This window comes from Choloepus didactylus, chromosome 15 (assembly GCF_015220235.1).
Source record: "Choloepus didactylus isolate mChoDid1 chromosome 15, mChoDid1.pri, whole genome shotgun sequence".
NCBI classification, from domain to species: domain Eukaryota; kingdom Metazoa; phylum Chordata; class Mammalia; order Pilosa; family Megalonychidae; genus Choloepus; species Choloepus didactylus.
The window spans coordinates 30,232,809-30,248,711 of NC_051321.1; the positions used below are offsets into that span (position 1 = coordinate 30,232,809).

At 36.6% G+C, this 15,903-nt stretch overlaps 1 protein-coding gene across 3 annotated transcripts in view; it reads left to right on the top strand.

Annotated features, from left to right (window-relative positions):
* PCGF6 (polycomb group ring finger 6) overlaps nucleotides 1-15,903 on the top strand; it is a 62,800-nt gene that overhangs the window by 38,465 nt on the left and 8,432 nt on the right. For all 3 annotated transcript variants that reach the window (XR_005211982.1, XR_005211981.1, XM_037805013.1), the window contains exon 9: nucleotides 6,332-6,418. Coding sequence is in view for 1 of the 3 variants with exons in the window: in XM_037805013.1 (XP_037660941.1) it covers nucleotides 6,332-6,418 (87 nt within the window). In the remaining 2 variants the exon portion in view is untranslated. The remainder of the gene's footprint in view (nucleotides 1-6,331; nucleotides 6,419-15,903) is intronic.

Sequence of the window (15,903 nt, forward strand, 5' to 3'; positions counted from 1 at the left end):
TATTTGTGAATTTTCTAAGTCTCTGATGGTTATTGACTTCTAATTGTATTCCATTGTGGTCAGAGAATGTGCTTTGAATAATTTCAATCTTTTTAAATTTATTGAGGCTTGTTTTATGTCCCAGCATATGATCTATTCTGGAGAAAGTTCCATGAGCACTAGAAAAGTATGTGTATCCTGGTGATTTGGGATGTAATGTCCTGTATATGTCTGTTAAATCTAATTCATTTATCAGATTGTTTAGGTTTTCAATTTCCTTATTGGTCTTCTGTCTGGTTGATCTATCTATAGGAGAGAGTGATGTGTTGAAGTCTCCCACAATTATTGTGGAAACATCAATTGCTTCCTTTAGTTTTGCCAGTGTTTCTCTCATGTATTTTGTGGCACCTTGATTGGGTGCATAGACATTTACGATTGTTATTTCTTCTTGCTGAATTGCCCCTTTTATTAGTATGTAGTGGCCTTCTTTGTCTCTCAAAACATCCCTGCATTTGAAGTCTATTTTATCTGAGATTAATATTGCTACACCTGCTTTCTTTTGGCTGTAGCTTGCATGAAATATTTTTTTCCATCCTTTCACTTTCAGTTTCTTTGTGTCCCTGTGTCTAAGATGAGTCTCTTGTATGCAACATATTGATGGTTCATTTCTTTTGATCCATTCTGCGAATCTATATCTTTTAATTGGGGAGTTTAATCCATTTACATTCAACGTTAAAACCGTGAAGGCATTTCTTGAATCGGCCATCTTATCCTTTGGTTTATGTTTGCCATATTTTTCCCCTCTCTCTATTAATATCCTTTATTGTACCCATACCGAATCTCTTTAGTACTGAACCTTTCTCCAAGTCTTTCTGTCCTGTCTTTGTTTCTCTGTCTGTAGGGCTCCCTTGAGTATCTCCAGTAGGGCAGGTCTCTTGTTAGCAAATTCTCTCAGCATTTGTTTGTCTGTGAAAAATTTAAGCTCTCCCTCAAATTTGAAGGAGAGCTTTGCTGGGTAAAGTATTCTTGGCTGGAAATTTTTCTCACTCAGAATTTTAAATATATCGTGCCACTGCCTTCTCGCCTCCATGGTGGCTGCTGAGTAGTCACTACTTAGTCTTATGCTGTTTCCTTTGTATGTGGTGAATTGCTTTTCTCTTGCTGCTTTCAGAACTTGCTCCTTCTCTTCTGTGTTTGACAGTGTGATCAGTATATGTCTCGGAGTGGGTTTATTTGGATTTATTCTATTTGGGGTTCGCTGAGCATTTATGATTTGTGTATTTATGTTGTTTTGAAGATTTGGGAAGTTTTCCCCAACAATTTCTTTGAATACTCTTCCTAGACCTTTACCCTTTTCTTCCCCTTCTGGGACACCAATGAGTCTTATATTCGGACGTTTCATATTATCTATCATATCCCTGAGGTCCATTTCGATTTTTTCAATTTTTTTCCCCATTCTTTCTTTTATGCTTTCATTTTCCATTCTGTCATCTTCCAGGTCACTGATTCATTGTTCAACTTCCTCTAGTCTTGTATTATGAGTGTCCAGAATCTTTTTAATTTGGTCAACAGTTTCTTTAATTTCCATAAGATCATCCATTTTTTTATTTAGTCTTGCAATGTCTTCTTTATGCTCTTCTAGGGTCTTCTTGATTTCCTTCGTATCCTGTACTGTGGTCTCATTGTTCATCTTTAGTTCTTTGAGTAGCTGCTCTAGGTGCTGTGTCTCTTCTGGTCTTTTGATTTGGGTGCTTGGGCTTGGGTTATCCATATCGTCTGGTTTTTTCATATGCTTTATAATTTTCTGTTGTTTTTGGCCTCGTGGCATTTGCTGAACTTGATAGGGTTCTTTTAGGGTTTGTAGACCTATTGAAGTCCTTATCTCTAATTTATCAGATCTACAGCTTCGTGGAGTACTTTCTCTAACTAACCAGCAGGTGGCGTCCACGAGCCACCTGTTCTCCACAAGCCAGTTCTCCCCTGCGTAGCCTTTTTGGTGAGTGGGGGAGTGAGTCTTGTGGGGCTCAGTTGGTGTACCAGGCTTGCGTGTGTAGTTGGTGTTGCCTGCCCTGTATGTGGGGCGTGTTTCTGGGCAGTCGGGGAGGGGGGGTGGCCCTAACAATCAAATCTCCCTGATGATCCTAGAGTTTTAAAGCTGCTGCAATAGTCTAATTCTTCAGTTCAGTCCTGCCACAGTTTGTCTCTGCCACTGACCCACAAGTCTTTGGTATTGGCGTATGGCTCCTGAGACTTGCAAGTGGGCCCCTCTTCCAGGCTGTGCACCCCGGGTCCTCTGTTGAGGGATGACTGTGCTATGTCACAGGTGAGTGCCGTCCCCCCAGGGCAGTTCTGGGCTTCTGGGCTGTGTAGGGAGGCTCCCAGTCTGCTCAAATGATGGCTGAATGGGGCTTTGTTAATTCACAGTGCTCCACCTTCCCAGCTCTGGGACAATCAGCTGAGGTTGCAGGGAAGGCTAATGTCCACGCCCAGTTTTGTGGTGTGTGTCTGTTATTCAAAGCACTTCCATCACACTGGGTTGTCTGGGGCAGCTCTGGGCTATGGGGCTGGCGATGGGCAGGAGTGTTTCCTGTCCACCAGGATGGTGGCTGTGAGCAGACACCCCCCTTTTCTTGGGAAGTTGTGGTGTTTAGTGAATTTTCTCAGCCACTGGATTATTGCCTTTTGTCTCAGAGCTCTCTTAGTTCTGCTCTTGACTTGACGTGCCCAAATTGTAATTCTTTGAAGCTTTCTGTATTGGGCTTAGATTTCGCTGATCTCAGCAGTTCGACATTTTCATGAGTGTTGTATGAAGTATGCCCGAAGTCAGATTGCTCTGTGGTGTCCAGTCCACGCAGTTCCTGGCTTTTTACCTACTTTCCTGGAGGAGTAACTAAAACTTACAGCTCACCAGTCTGCCATCTTGCCCCGCCTCCCTATTTTCTACCTTTTATGTTTGTTTAAATTTGTTACTATAAATCCCTCCATGTTATTTGAAATCATTATAATGAATTGTAATTTTTTTTTAAAACTTGTAAAAATTCAAGATTGCAAAGAAAAATATGGTGATCAAATCATAAATGTATACCACATGGGGAAGCCCACATGGAATGATGGTCTCTGGATTGCTGAATATTTACTGAAAACATAATGATAATTTCCAAGTATTTTAATTTTCATGGATCTAAATTCTGAACTCAAGATCTGAGTTTGCTTTTAAAGAATTTTGCAAACAAATATTTCTTTGCTAATTATAAAACTGCTTAAAGTAAAACACAAAAGTTGTCACTAATCTGAGGTGATATAGCATTGTGAGATAGAACAGGAGTTGGCAAACTATGACCCGTGGGCCAAATCTGTCCCATAACTATCTTTATAAATAGTTTTATTGGAAAACATTCACCTTCTATGACCGCTGTTGTGTATAATGGCAAGGTTAAATAGATGCTACAGATATCCTATGGCCTGTAAAGCCTAAAATATTTACTACATGGTCTTTTACAGAAAAAGTTTGCCAAGCCCTGAGATAGCAGTTTGGACTTTGAAGAGAGAGAGACCCGGGCACAGACCTGGGTTCAGATCTGGCCTTTGCTAATTATTAGCTTTGTGACCTTAGGAAAGTTTAATGCCTTCACCTCTTAGCATCCCTCTCTATAAAATGGGCATTATACTTACCCCCACAGGAATGTGAGAATTAGATGAGATACCATATGTCAAATGCATAGTATAGCATATGGTGCATAGCAGCTGCTCAGTTAAATGTGACTGCTTTTAGTATTCTTTCTCATCCCTTCTGCAGGTTTTAGGGAGATATAACTTGTTGGCAAGATGTAGGATTAATTGTAGTAAACAGAAATTGAAGTTAGGAAATCTGGTTAGGAGGTAGTTACGGTGGTTCGGGCCTATGGGGCAGCCATTGAAAGGATGATATGGACTTGAAATATTCTAAAGAAAGAAGCAACAAGATTTTGTAACTGCATGTGAGGAGAAAGGAAAAGGAGAAAGAGGAATCAGAGGTAATATTCTGGTTTAGAGAAGTTTTGTTTTTTTTTTTTTAACATTTTTTATTGTGAAGTATAACATCTATGCAGAAAAGTGATAATTTTCACAATGCAATTTAACAAGTAGTTTTACAGTAAATTTCAACATACAGTATAAGTTACAATTCCACAATTTCAGTTATTTCCTTCTAGCTGTTATAATACTAATACACTAGAGACTAAAATGAAATACCTATATAATGATTCATTAGTTATAATCATTTGTTACATCCTATCTTCTCTGTTACATCTCCTCCCTCAAATTTGATCATTCTCTCAATCTTCAAGGATATTTGGGCAATGACCATTCAAACTTTTCATGTTGAAAAAGGGGTTTCAACATTATGGGGTAGAGGGATGCAACTGCTTGATGTCCTTGGAGAGACCAGTACCTCTGGGTTTCAGGGTTTATCTGACATAGGAACAAACTAGAGGTTTTAAGTTTCTGAAAAATAAACTTAGTAAGTGAAACTTTTGTAAGTCTCAAATATACCCTGGGTCTTTTTCAGGGTTTTCAGGAATGCTGCTGGTTGAGGCATGACCTACTGTGGCAGTTTGCAATTTTTAGGTTAAATTTGCATAAGAGTAACCTCCGTAACAGCCTCTTGACTCTATTTGAAATCTCTTAGCTACTGAAACCTTATTTTGTTACCTTTCTTTTTCCCCTTTTGGTCAAGAAGACTTTCTCATTCCCACAATGCCAGGGCCAGACTCATCCCTGGGAGTCATGTCCCATGTTGCCAGGGCAACTTACACCCCTGGAAGTCATGTCCCACATAGGGGGAAGGGTAATGAGTTTATTTGCAGGTTTGGGCTTAGAGAGAGAGAGGCCACATCTGAGCAACAAAAGAGGTTCTCTGGAAGTGACTCTTAGGCATAACTATAGGTAGACTTAGCTTCCCCATTACAGAAATAAGTTTCTTAAGAGGAAGCCTCAAGATCAAGGGCTTGACTTATTCAATTGGGAGTCCCTAATACTTGAGAAAGTATCAGAAATTTCCCAGGTGGGGAAGTTTAAAAGTTCCTTATTTTTACTCTAGTCCCTCAAGGGACTTTACAAATACTTTTTGTTATCTGCCCAGCTTACTCTGGAATGTAGCAGGGTATTATATTAAGCTGTACATAATTGCAAGATTTCATTCCCTACTCTGGGCTCCATGTTTTTAAGTTGTTTAGATAAACTGGCTACACAGGTTAAGTTAGATTGTGTGCTACAGAAAACTTAAATTTTGGACATAGTAAACATCTCTTCCGTAGGTCTCACACAGAAGGTGAATTTTTAAAATACAGATAATATCATCCTTTACCCTAATTCTGATTTATCTTAGTCCCAACCATGTCAGCTTCATTCATTTCTCTAATTGAAGTCTGATCTCTTTTTCAGTTTCTTTAACAGTTGTTGTGTGGAGTAATGCTGACTTTCTAAGCTGTAGAACTCTAACACTGAGTCTTAGGTATCACACATGTACGCACAGTTCTAGGGAAATACCGGATTATGGACATAAAGCACAGCATTGATTTAGAGAATTTTTGTACCATAAACTTTTGTACCATATAGTGATGTTAGGAGACAGAGCCAATTAAGTGACATACATTAATAAGGTGTTGAAGGCTTGACCACATTTTCAGACAATGGGAAAGGAGCCCCCAGTGAGAGAGATTAAAGATTTGCTTTTCTATCTTAGCAAGTAAGTATACTGGAATCTTATTACAATATAATATATAACTATACAACAGTATCATTCTTTCTAGAGAATTCTATATGAAAATAAATTTATCTTAGAGCTTTGATATTACTAAAGGGCTGAAAAAACCTTGTAAAGATTGTTTTATCCATAAAACTGTTCCCTTAGTGTGCTTTGAAGGCAGTGTTAGACTTACACTAACTCTGTGGCGTTGTAGGAGAATGAAATATTCCTCGTAAGACAATTATTCAAATAACTGAAGCTTACTTGTTTATGCATTAATACCCTTTTTATCATTGTATTGTGGACATTTTTCAGAAATGTAGTTTCTTGTGCCTTTTTATGCTGAGTACATTGAATATAATTTACTTGTTATTAGAGATTCAAGGAAGACATTGTGAACATCAGTTTTACTGTGCTGTTGTCCTGCTATATCCTTGTATGCTCTTTCCATTTTATCTTATATTTGCTTTTGTAAAAAGTTTTCCAAACCTTTCTTGAGAGTGTTTAATCAGTCTAAAATAAATAGCAAAGTCTAGCCTGGAAATAATTATGTTGATTTTTTTCTTCATTTATACAGATTTTTTTTTTTAAGCAGAAAAGCAATCTGATATTCTTATTTGCCTGTAGGTAGACATCATCTGTGGTGATCACTTGTTGGAGCAGTATCAAACTCTAAGGGAAATCCGACGTGCAATAGGTGATGCAGCAATTCAGGTGTGTCCTTAACTTTATCATGCTTATGCCCAGCAGACAAGTTACATAATGAAAGGACAAAGGCCCAGGTTATCTATAGAGTTTTAATAAATATTCCACCATCTTCTTACAATTACCTGGACTATAAATAATAATTATAGCCAATATTTACTGCGTGCTTACGGTGTATCAGGCAATGTTGTAAGTGATTTATATGGAGTAGCTCATTTATTCCTTGTAATTATTCTGTGAGATAGTTATTCTTTTATCCTCCATTTTAAAGATAAGGAACTGAGGTACAGCAAAGTAATGTAACTTGCACAGATGGAGTAAACGGAAAAGCCAGAGCTCAAACCCCAGACAGCTAGATTCCAGAGCTCTTGCTGTAGAATTTTGAAGGCTAGTGGGCAAGTATATCTGGAAGGACACCTTAAGAAAAATTTTCAGATACTCATTGGACTTCAGAGATTCAGATACCATTTCCTGTTCAATAGGTAAGAAGCCAAGATAACTTTTTTGATATTTTAATTAGCCTGTAATGTGAGTGGGAGTATAATGTTTAATTTCCTAGTCAGGGTAAATGAAAAACAAAATAGAATCTATGATTTTAATGAAGAGAAAAGCAATGTAGGACCAAAGATTCTAATATATCACTGCACGTGGAGTGATAAATTGTTTTAAGAGCTGTATGGCTCTGAGAATTTTACCATATATTAACATTTGATGAGCTCTCAGCTTAAATAAATTTTTGTTTAATTTATTAGAAATATAATTCTTTGTTTTGGTATAATTGCCTATTTTCATTTGACTCAGTGGAACTACTACTTAAAAAGCAGAATATTTAAAAAATTATCTTCTTGTTGTGGATGTACATTTTCTTGGAAGAAGCAGAATGAATACATGTATACACGTGTTTTCATTGACAATGCATACACCTGTTAAACTCCTTATCAAGATACAGAACACTACCATCTCTCCAAGAGGTTGTCTCATGCTCATTCCCAGTCAATCCCTATCATCAGCACCAAGGCAACCATTGTCCTGATTTTTTCCTACCCCAGATTAGTTTTTTAAAAAATAACAGCTTTATTGAGATCTAATTCACATACCATTTAATTCACCCATTAAAGTGTAAAATTCAGTGTTTTTAGTATATTTACAGAGTTGTGCAATCATCACCACAATTTTACATTTTCATCACCCCCAAAAGAAACTCTATACCCATTAGCCAAATTCCCCAGACTTAGGAAACCACTAATCTACTTTCTGTTTCTTTGGATTTCCTTGTTCTGGACATTTTGAATAAATGGAATCATACAATTTGTGACCTTTTGTATCTGGCTTCTTTCACTTACCATAATTTCAAGGATAATCCATATTTTAGTGTGTATCAGTACTTCTTTCCCTTTTATTGGCAAATAATATTCTATTGTATGGATAGACCACATTTTATTTATCCATTCATCAGTTGATGGGATATTTGGGGGTTTCCACTTTTTTGGCTAATATGAATAATGCTGCTATGAACATTTGTATGCAAGCTTTTGTGTGGAAATGGGTATATATATACCTAGGAGTGGAATTGCTGAGTCATATGGTAGCTCTAACCTTTTTTGAGGAACTTACAGACTGTTTTCCAAAGTGGCTTCACTGTTTTACATTCCCACCAGCAGTGCCTGAGGGTTCCAGTTTCTCCAGATTCTTGCCAACACTTGTTATTGTCTGTCTTTTTTTATTAATAGTCATCCTACTGGGAGTGAAGTAGTATCTCATTGTGGTTTGGGGATGCATTTTCCTAAAGACTAGTGATGTTAAGCATCTTTTCATGTGTTTATTGGCTCCTTGTGTATCTTCTTTGGAGAAATGTTTCTTCAGATGCTATGTCCATTTGTAAATTGGGTTATTTGTCTTTTTATTATTGTGTTAGAAGTATTCTTTATATATTCTAAATCCTAGCCCCATATCACAAGTATGGTTCGCAAAATGTTTTTCCCATCCATTGGGTTCTCTTCACTTTCTTGATCATGTCCTTTAAAATTTTAATTTTGATGAAGCCCAATTTATCTATTTTTCCTTTTGTTGCTTGTACTTTTGGTACCATATCTAAGAAACCATTGCCTGATACAAGGCACAGAGATTTTTACCATAGATTAGTTTTGCTTATTCTAAAATGTCTTATAAATAGAATCATAGAGTATATAATCTTTTATGTCTGGCTTCTTTCACTTAGCATATATTTTTAATTCATCCATGTTGTTGCATGTAGCAGTAAATCCTTTTTTTTTTTTTTAAGGAGAAACTGAATTTTATTTATTTGCATTTTAACTTTTATTATTTATAGTAATTGTAATTGTTAGCCACATACCAATCTTTTTTTCTTTACATATATATATGTATATGTGTGTGTGTGTGTGTGCGTGTGTGTGTATATATATATATATATATATATATATATTTTTTTTTTTTTTTAATTGAGATTGTTCTCATACCATACAACTATCCAAAGATTCAAAGAGTACGGTCAATTGCCCATGGTACCATCATACAGCTGTGCATCCATCACCGCAATTATTATTTTTTTTCAATTTTTAAAACATTTTCATTACTCCAGAAAAGAAATAAAGACAAAAAAAGGAAACTCAAATCCCCCCATACCACTAACCAACCCCCCTCCATTATTAGTTTATAGTTTTGGTATAGTACGTTTGTTACTGTTGATGAAAGAATGTTAAAATACTACTAACTGTAGTATATGGTTTGCAGTAGGAATATATCTTTTTCCCATATGCCTCTCTATTATTAACTTCTAGTTATAGTGTCATACATTTGTTCTAGTTCATGAGAGAGATTTCTAATATTTGTACAGTTAATCATGGAATTGTCCACCACAAGATTCACTGTTTTATACATTCCCATCTTTTAACCTCCAACTTTCCTTCTGGTGACATACGTGACTCTGAGCTTACCTTTTCCACCACCTTCACACACCTTTCAGCACTGTTAGTTATTCTCACAATGTGCTACCATTACCTCTGTCCATTTCCAAATGTTTAAGTTCACCCTAGTTGAACTCATAATAAGCAAATGCTTCCCATTCTTTAGCCTCATTCTATATCCTGGTAACATATTTCATGTCTGTGAGTTTACATATTATAATTAGTTCATATCAGTGAGACCTGGCAATATTTGTCTTTATTTCGTCTGTCTTATTTCACGCAATATAGTGCCCTCAAGGTTTCTTCATCAGCCCATTGTTTTTAAGATGGTTTTGTTCACACACCATACATTCCATCCTAAGTAAACAATTGTTGCTTCCCTGTATAGTCCTGTATTTATGTATTCAGCACCATTGCCACTATCTATATAAGCACATCTCCATTTCTTCCACAAAGAAGGAGGAAGAGTCAAAGAAGGCAGAGAGACAAAAGAAAAAGAAAAGAGAAAGAGAGAGAGAAAAAAATAGAAAAACATGACAGCTAGAAAGCAACAAAAGGAAAAACAGCATTAACCTAAAGTAGAATAAAGAGTCAGACAACATCACCAATGCCAGGAGTCCCATACCCTTCCCCTATTCCCTCCCACCCCCCATATGCATGTAGCTTTGGTATATTGCCTTTGTTATAGTAAAAGAAGCATGATACAATGTTTCTGTTAATTACAGTCTAAATTGCATTGATTGTATTTTCCCCCCAGTCCCACCCTATTTTTAACACCTTGCAATGTTGACATTCGTTTGTTCTACCTTATGAAAAAACATATTTGTACCTTTTATTTCAATCGTTGAGCACACTAGGCTTCCCTGAGTTATATAGCCCCAGTCTTTATCTTTCGTCTTTTGTTGTGGTGTCCCACATGGTCCTAACCTTACTCTTTCAACCATACTCATAGTCATCTTTGTTCAGTGTACTTACATTGCTGTGCTACTGTCTCCCAAAATTGTTTTCCAAACCTTTCACTCCTGTCTTTTCCTTTCTGTCTGCAGTGTTTCCTTTAGTGTTCCCTGAAGAGCAGGTATCTTGTTCAGACTCTGTCATTGTCTGTTTATCTGAGAATATTTTATGCTTTCCCTCATATTTGAAGGACAGTTTTGCCAGATATGGGATTCTTGGTTGGTGGTTTTTCTCTTTCCATATCTTAAAATATATCACACCACTTCCTTCTTGCCTCCATGGTTTCTATTGAGAAATCCGCACATAGTCTAATCAAGCTTCCTTTGTATGTGATGGATCGCTTTTCTTTTGCTGCTTTCGGGATTCTCTCTTTGTCTTTGACGTTTGATAATCTGATTATTAAGTGTCTTGGCATAGGCCTATGCATATCTATTCTGTTTGGGGTACGTTGTGCTTCTTGGATCCGTAATTTTATGTCTTTCTTAAGAGATGGGAAATTTTCATTGATTATTCCCTCTATTATTGCTTTTGCCCCTTTTCCCTTCTCTTCTCCTTCTGGGACACCCATGACACATGCATTCTTGCTTTTTGTTTTGTCTTTAAGTTCCTGGAAACATTGCTCATATTTTTCCATTCTTTTCTATATCTGTTCTTTTGTGTGTAGGCTTTCAGTTGCCTTGTTCTCCAGTTCCTGAGTGTTTTCTTCTGCCTCTTGAGATCTGCTGTTGTATGTTTCCATTGTGTCTTTCATCTCTTGTGTTGTGCCTTTCATTTCCATAGATTCTGCCATTTGGTTTTTTGAACTTTCACTTTCACTTTATGTATGCCCAGTGTTTTCATTATACAGCTCATCTCTTTTGCCATATCTCCCCTAAACTTTTTGAATTGATTTGGCATTAGTAGTTTAAATTCCTGTATCTCAGTTGAAGTGTAAGTTTGTTCCTTTGACTGGGCCATAACTTTGTTTTTCTTAGTGTAAGTTGTAGTTTTCTCTTGTCTAGGCATCTGGTTTCCTTGGTTACCCCAATCAGGTTTTTCTAGACCAAAACAGGCTCTGGTCCCAGAAGGGAGAAATATTCAGTGTCTGGTTTCCCTGAGGGTGTCTTAGAAAATTGATACACCCTGTGAGGCCTCAGGTCACTGTGCTTTTCTGCCTAGCAGGTGGTGCCTGTCAGCCTGTAATTACAGACTGGTGTAAGGAGGTGTGGCCTGTGACTGTATCCCCCCTGGCTCTGGGGTCTGGTTCTGAATGGAAGGTGGGTAGTAGAGCTGGGCCACACCTCTTTCCTCTTAGGGAAGATGGACCCCCTAGGGAGAGGTCATTAGCATTTCAGTGTCTCTCTCTGCCTATGCTATCTCCACCCTTGTCTGGGTCAGAGTGCTGGGAACTGAAAATGGCTGAGGCTCTTTCCACTGAGCCAAAAAAGGGACTTTCAGAAAGCCCCCTTCAGGGCCAGTCCACGGCCACCCTCTGGCTCTCCAAGGTCAGTTGTCACCCAAAGCCTCTGTCTGCTTTTTGGATTCATAGCTTGTATTGAGCTATGAATGTTTTTGTGCACGGGCGCGCTGCCACATACATTTCTTAAGAACAAGAATATTCACATGTGTAATCAATCACCTTTTAAAGTAGTTATCAAATTTAAGCAATTTAACATTGATTTAGAGCTTAGAGTCTATATTCCAATTTTTTTTTATATGTCCCAATAATGTACCTTTGAGCCTTTTTTCCTCCCTCGCTAGATCCCCTCCAGGACTGCATTTAATTACCATTGTCTCATTGTCTCTTTAGTTGCTTTTTCTTTTTTTTTTTTTAATCGTGGGAACATATATAAACATAAACCTTCTGATCTCCCAGGCATACCAATCAATGGGATTAATCACATTCACAATGTTGCAGTACCCTCACCACCTTCCATTACTGAAACTTTACCATCTCCCCAAAGAGAAACCCTTTACCCATATGCATTATCTCCCCATACTCCCTTCCCTCCTCCCCTGGCAATCTGTATTCTCTAATTTCTGTCTCTCTCAGCTTGTGTATTTTCTGATATTTCCTTTGTAGTTACCATGGGGCATAAATTTAACATCCAAAATCTATAACAATCTCCTTTGCTTTGATACCAACTTAACCTCAATAGTATACACAAACTATGTTCCAATATCCCTCCATCAGCCACCTTTATGTAGTTCTTGTCACAGATTACGTATTTATACATTATGAGTCCAAAACCACTGATTTTCATTACATTTTATGCATTTGCCTTTTAGATCCTGTAGGAACTAAAAAGTGGACTTACAAACCAAAAATACAACAGAAATGGCATTTATGTTTACCCATGTTGTTACCCTCACTGGAGATTTTTATTTATTCATGCAGCTTCAATCTATTGTCTATTGTCCTTTCCTTTCAACCTGCAGAACTCTCTTTAGCATCTCTTGTAGGGGCAGTCTGGTGGTGACAAACTCCCTCTGCTTTTATTTATCTGGGAATGTCTTAGCCCCTCCATCACATTTGAAAGGCAGTTTTGCCAGATGTAGAATTATGTGGCAATTTTTTGCTTTCAGTACTTTAAATATGTCATCTCATTGCCTTCTCATCTCCATGGTTTCTGGTGAGAAATCAGCAGTTAATCTTATTGAGGCTCCCTTGTGTGTGACGTGTTGTGTCACTCTTGTGGCTTTCAGAATTCTATCTTTATCTTTAGCATTTGACAGCCTGATTATAATATGCTGTGGTATGGGTCTAATTGGGTTGATCTTGTTTGGAGTTCATTGAGCATTTGGGTGTATATATTCATGTCTTTTGTTAAATTTGGGAAGTTGTCAGCCATTATTTCTTTGAATATTCCCTCTGCCCCTTTCTCTTTTTTTCTCCTTCTGGGACTCCCACAATGTGTAGATTGGTACACTTGATGGTATCCCCACAGTTCCTCAGGCTCTGTTCACTTTTCTTCATTCTTCCTTCTTTCTGCTCCTCAGACTTAGTGGTTTTAATTGTTTTATCTTCATGTTCTCTGAGTCTTTCTTCTTCCTACTCCAATCTGCTGTTGAACACCTCTAGGGAATTATAAATTTCTGTTCTGTGTTCTTCAGCCCTCTTTGGTTCCTTTTCATAATTTCCATCTCTCTGTTTGTGTTCATTTTTAATTTTCCTAATTTCTTTTGGTTCTTTAGTTCATATTTTCCTTTAGCTCTTTGAGCATATTTAGGACTATATTTTTAAATTCTTTGTATGATATGTCCCATGCCTGATCCTCTTGTTGATGGTTTTTAAGGCTTTAATCTTCTCCTTTAACAGGACTATCACGTATTTCTTTTTCTGTTTTATAATCTTTTGTTGAAACCTGCACGTTTTGATATTTTAATGTGTTATTGCTGAAAATTAGACTGAGGCATATTTTATGTGTGATTTAAGAAGGGAGAGGACTTAGCTTCCTTTCAGTTTCTTTGTAAAGGTAACTGACTTTTCTATTAAGTAGTACCTTACTTCCAAAACAATTTGAAGAAGTGTGAAATGTAATTATTTTTTTTTGCGATACAGTCAGCCTAGTGATAGAATGAGGTGTGTTAGGACTTCAGTGAAAAGAGTCTTCAATCTGCTGGAAGGTGAAAAGAAAAAGGAAAATCCATTTATCAGCCTGCCAGGTTAACTGAGGAACAACACCTTCATGTGTGAAATTGCTTGGAGCTAGGAGAAAGATAGTATTACAGAAAATTAACTTTTCTGAGCTCTTACTGTGTACCACATACTGTATTCTAGGTGCAGGAGAACATGTTATCTTGTAAAAGCTTCACAACAGCCTTAAAAGATAAGAACAAGTGTCCTATTTTTCTTTTTTTAACTCTTTATTTTGAAATAATTCAAAACTTACAGAAAAGTTACAAAGTTAGTATAGGGAGTTCCTGTATAGGTGTCACCCAGCATCCCCTATTATTAACATCTTGTATAACCATAGTACATCATCAAAACTAAGACGTTAATAATGCTACAATACTATTAACTAAATCACAGGTGTTATTTGGATTTCACCAGTTTTCCCACTAATATCCTTTTTGTGTTCCAGGACCCAAATCTAAAATCCATATTGCATTTAATTATCATTTTTTCTTAGTCTCCTCTAATATGTGACAGTTTCCCAGTCCTTCCTTGTCTTTCATGACCTTGATACTTTTGAAAAGTACTAGTCAGTTATAGAATGTTTCTCAATATTGTTTTGCCAAATGTTTTCTCAGATTAGATTGAGGTTATGCACTTTTGGTAAGAATGCCACAGAAGTAGTGTGCCCTTCTCAGTGTATCATGTCAGGAGACATATGATGTCAATATGTCTTAGTTCTGGTGGTTTTTAATTTTTGTAATTAATAAATATCTTGGGGGCAATACTTTGAAACTATGCAAATATCCTGTTTATCTTCAAACTTTGCCTCTAAATTTAATCTCAATGGATCTTATTATCCAGTTTTTTTACATTCGAGCAAACAGACATATAGAGGTTAAGTAATGTGTTAGCCCATGGTCTCTTGGCTAGTTACTGGTAGAATCTGGATTGATTAAACTTAAAAAGAACTTAAGTCTAGTTTCTTAACAGAAGGGTAGCTAAATACTTTTGCAGGTTACATGTTTGTTCATTTAGTTACGTGGTTTTAGAAATATAGCACCTTACCCAATAGTCTACATTTTAGCAATAAAGAAATAATTCAAAAGAATCTTCATAAAATAAAAAAGCAAAATTGTTTCTTGGCTAAGTAAAATATGCTTAGAAGTATAAACAAAACATTTCCTACAAACGCTATAAGTTCAGACTTCAGAAATCTTAGAAAATATGGTTGTCTTTTGAAAATTAAGTTTGATTATAAATGTAAGAATCTAGGAGTAAAATCCCAATGTAAATGAGGTGGGTAGAAAATATGACCTCAATTTAAGAAATATTTATAGACCACTATTCTAGACACATGGGGAGATTCCGGGATGAGCAAGGTCCCAGAACTTAAATAGCGCATAGTACAATCAAAGCTCTCATTGATAACAAGCCAAGTTTCATGGAATCTCAGGACCTCTTAGCTAAATGAGTACTTTACGCCCTCAGAGGGAAAGTTAGCATATAGTGGGTGAGGGGGAGAATAGTCAGAGCTGAGAGCTGAGTCGGAATGAAACCATGTAGGACATTGTGGGCCATGGTAAGAACTTTGGATTTTAATTGAGGGAGGTGAGAAACTATTGATTGGAGTTTTGAATGGAGGGCTGAAGTATTATAAGTAATCATCTGATTTTATAAAATGTGATTTTATGCATGCATTGAAAATATTTTGAGATCTTGAAACAGCTTATAAGCTTCTAAGTTCAGTTTTATATCTGCATATCAATATATTATTTTGGAAATGATACTTTTTATTTCTGAAGCATAACTACATGCAAAAAATTAACATGTAAAATGTAATCTGTATGCATATAAAATATTACTGAAATGTTTTTATTTGCATTATAATAAAAGTTCTTTTACTTTGATTAGGCCGGTTAGTCTAGATCAGATCTGATGGTCTGGGTCAAATGTGTTATGAGATTGTGCTTTATTTGGCTTATTCCATGTTTGAAATATTTTGAATATAAATTTCTTTA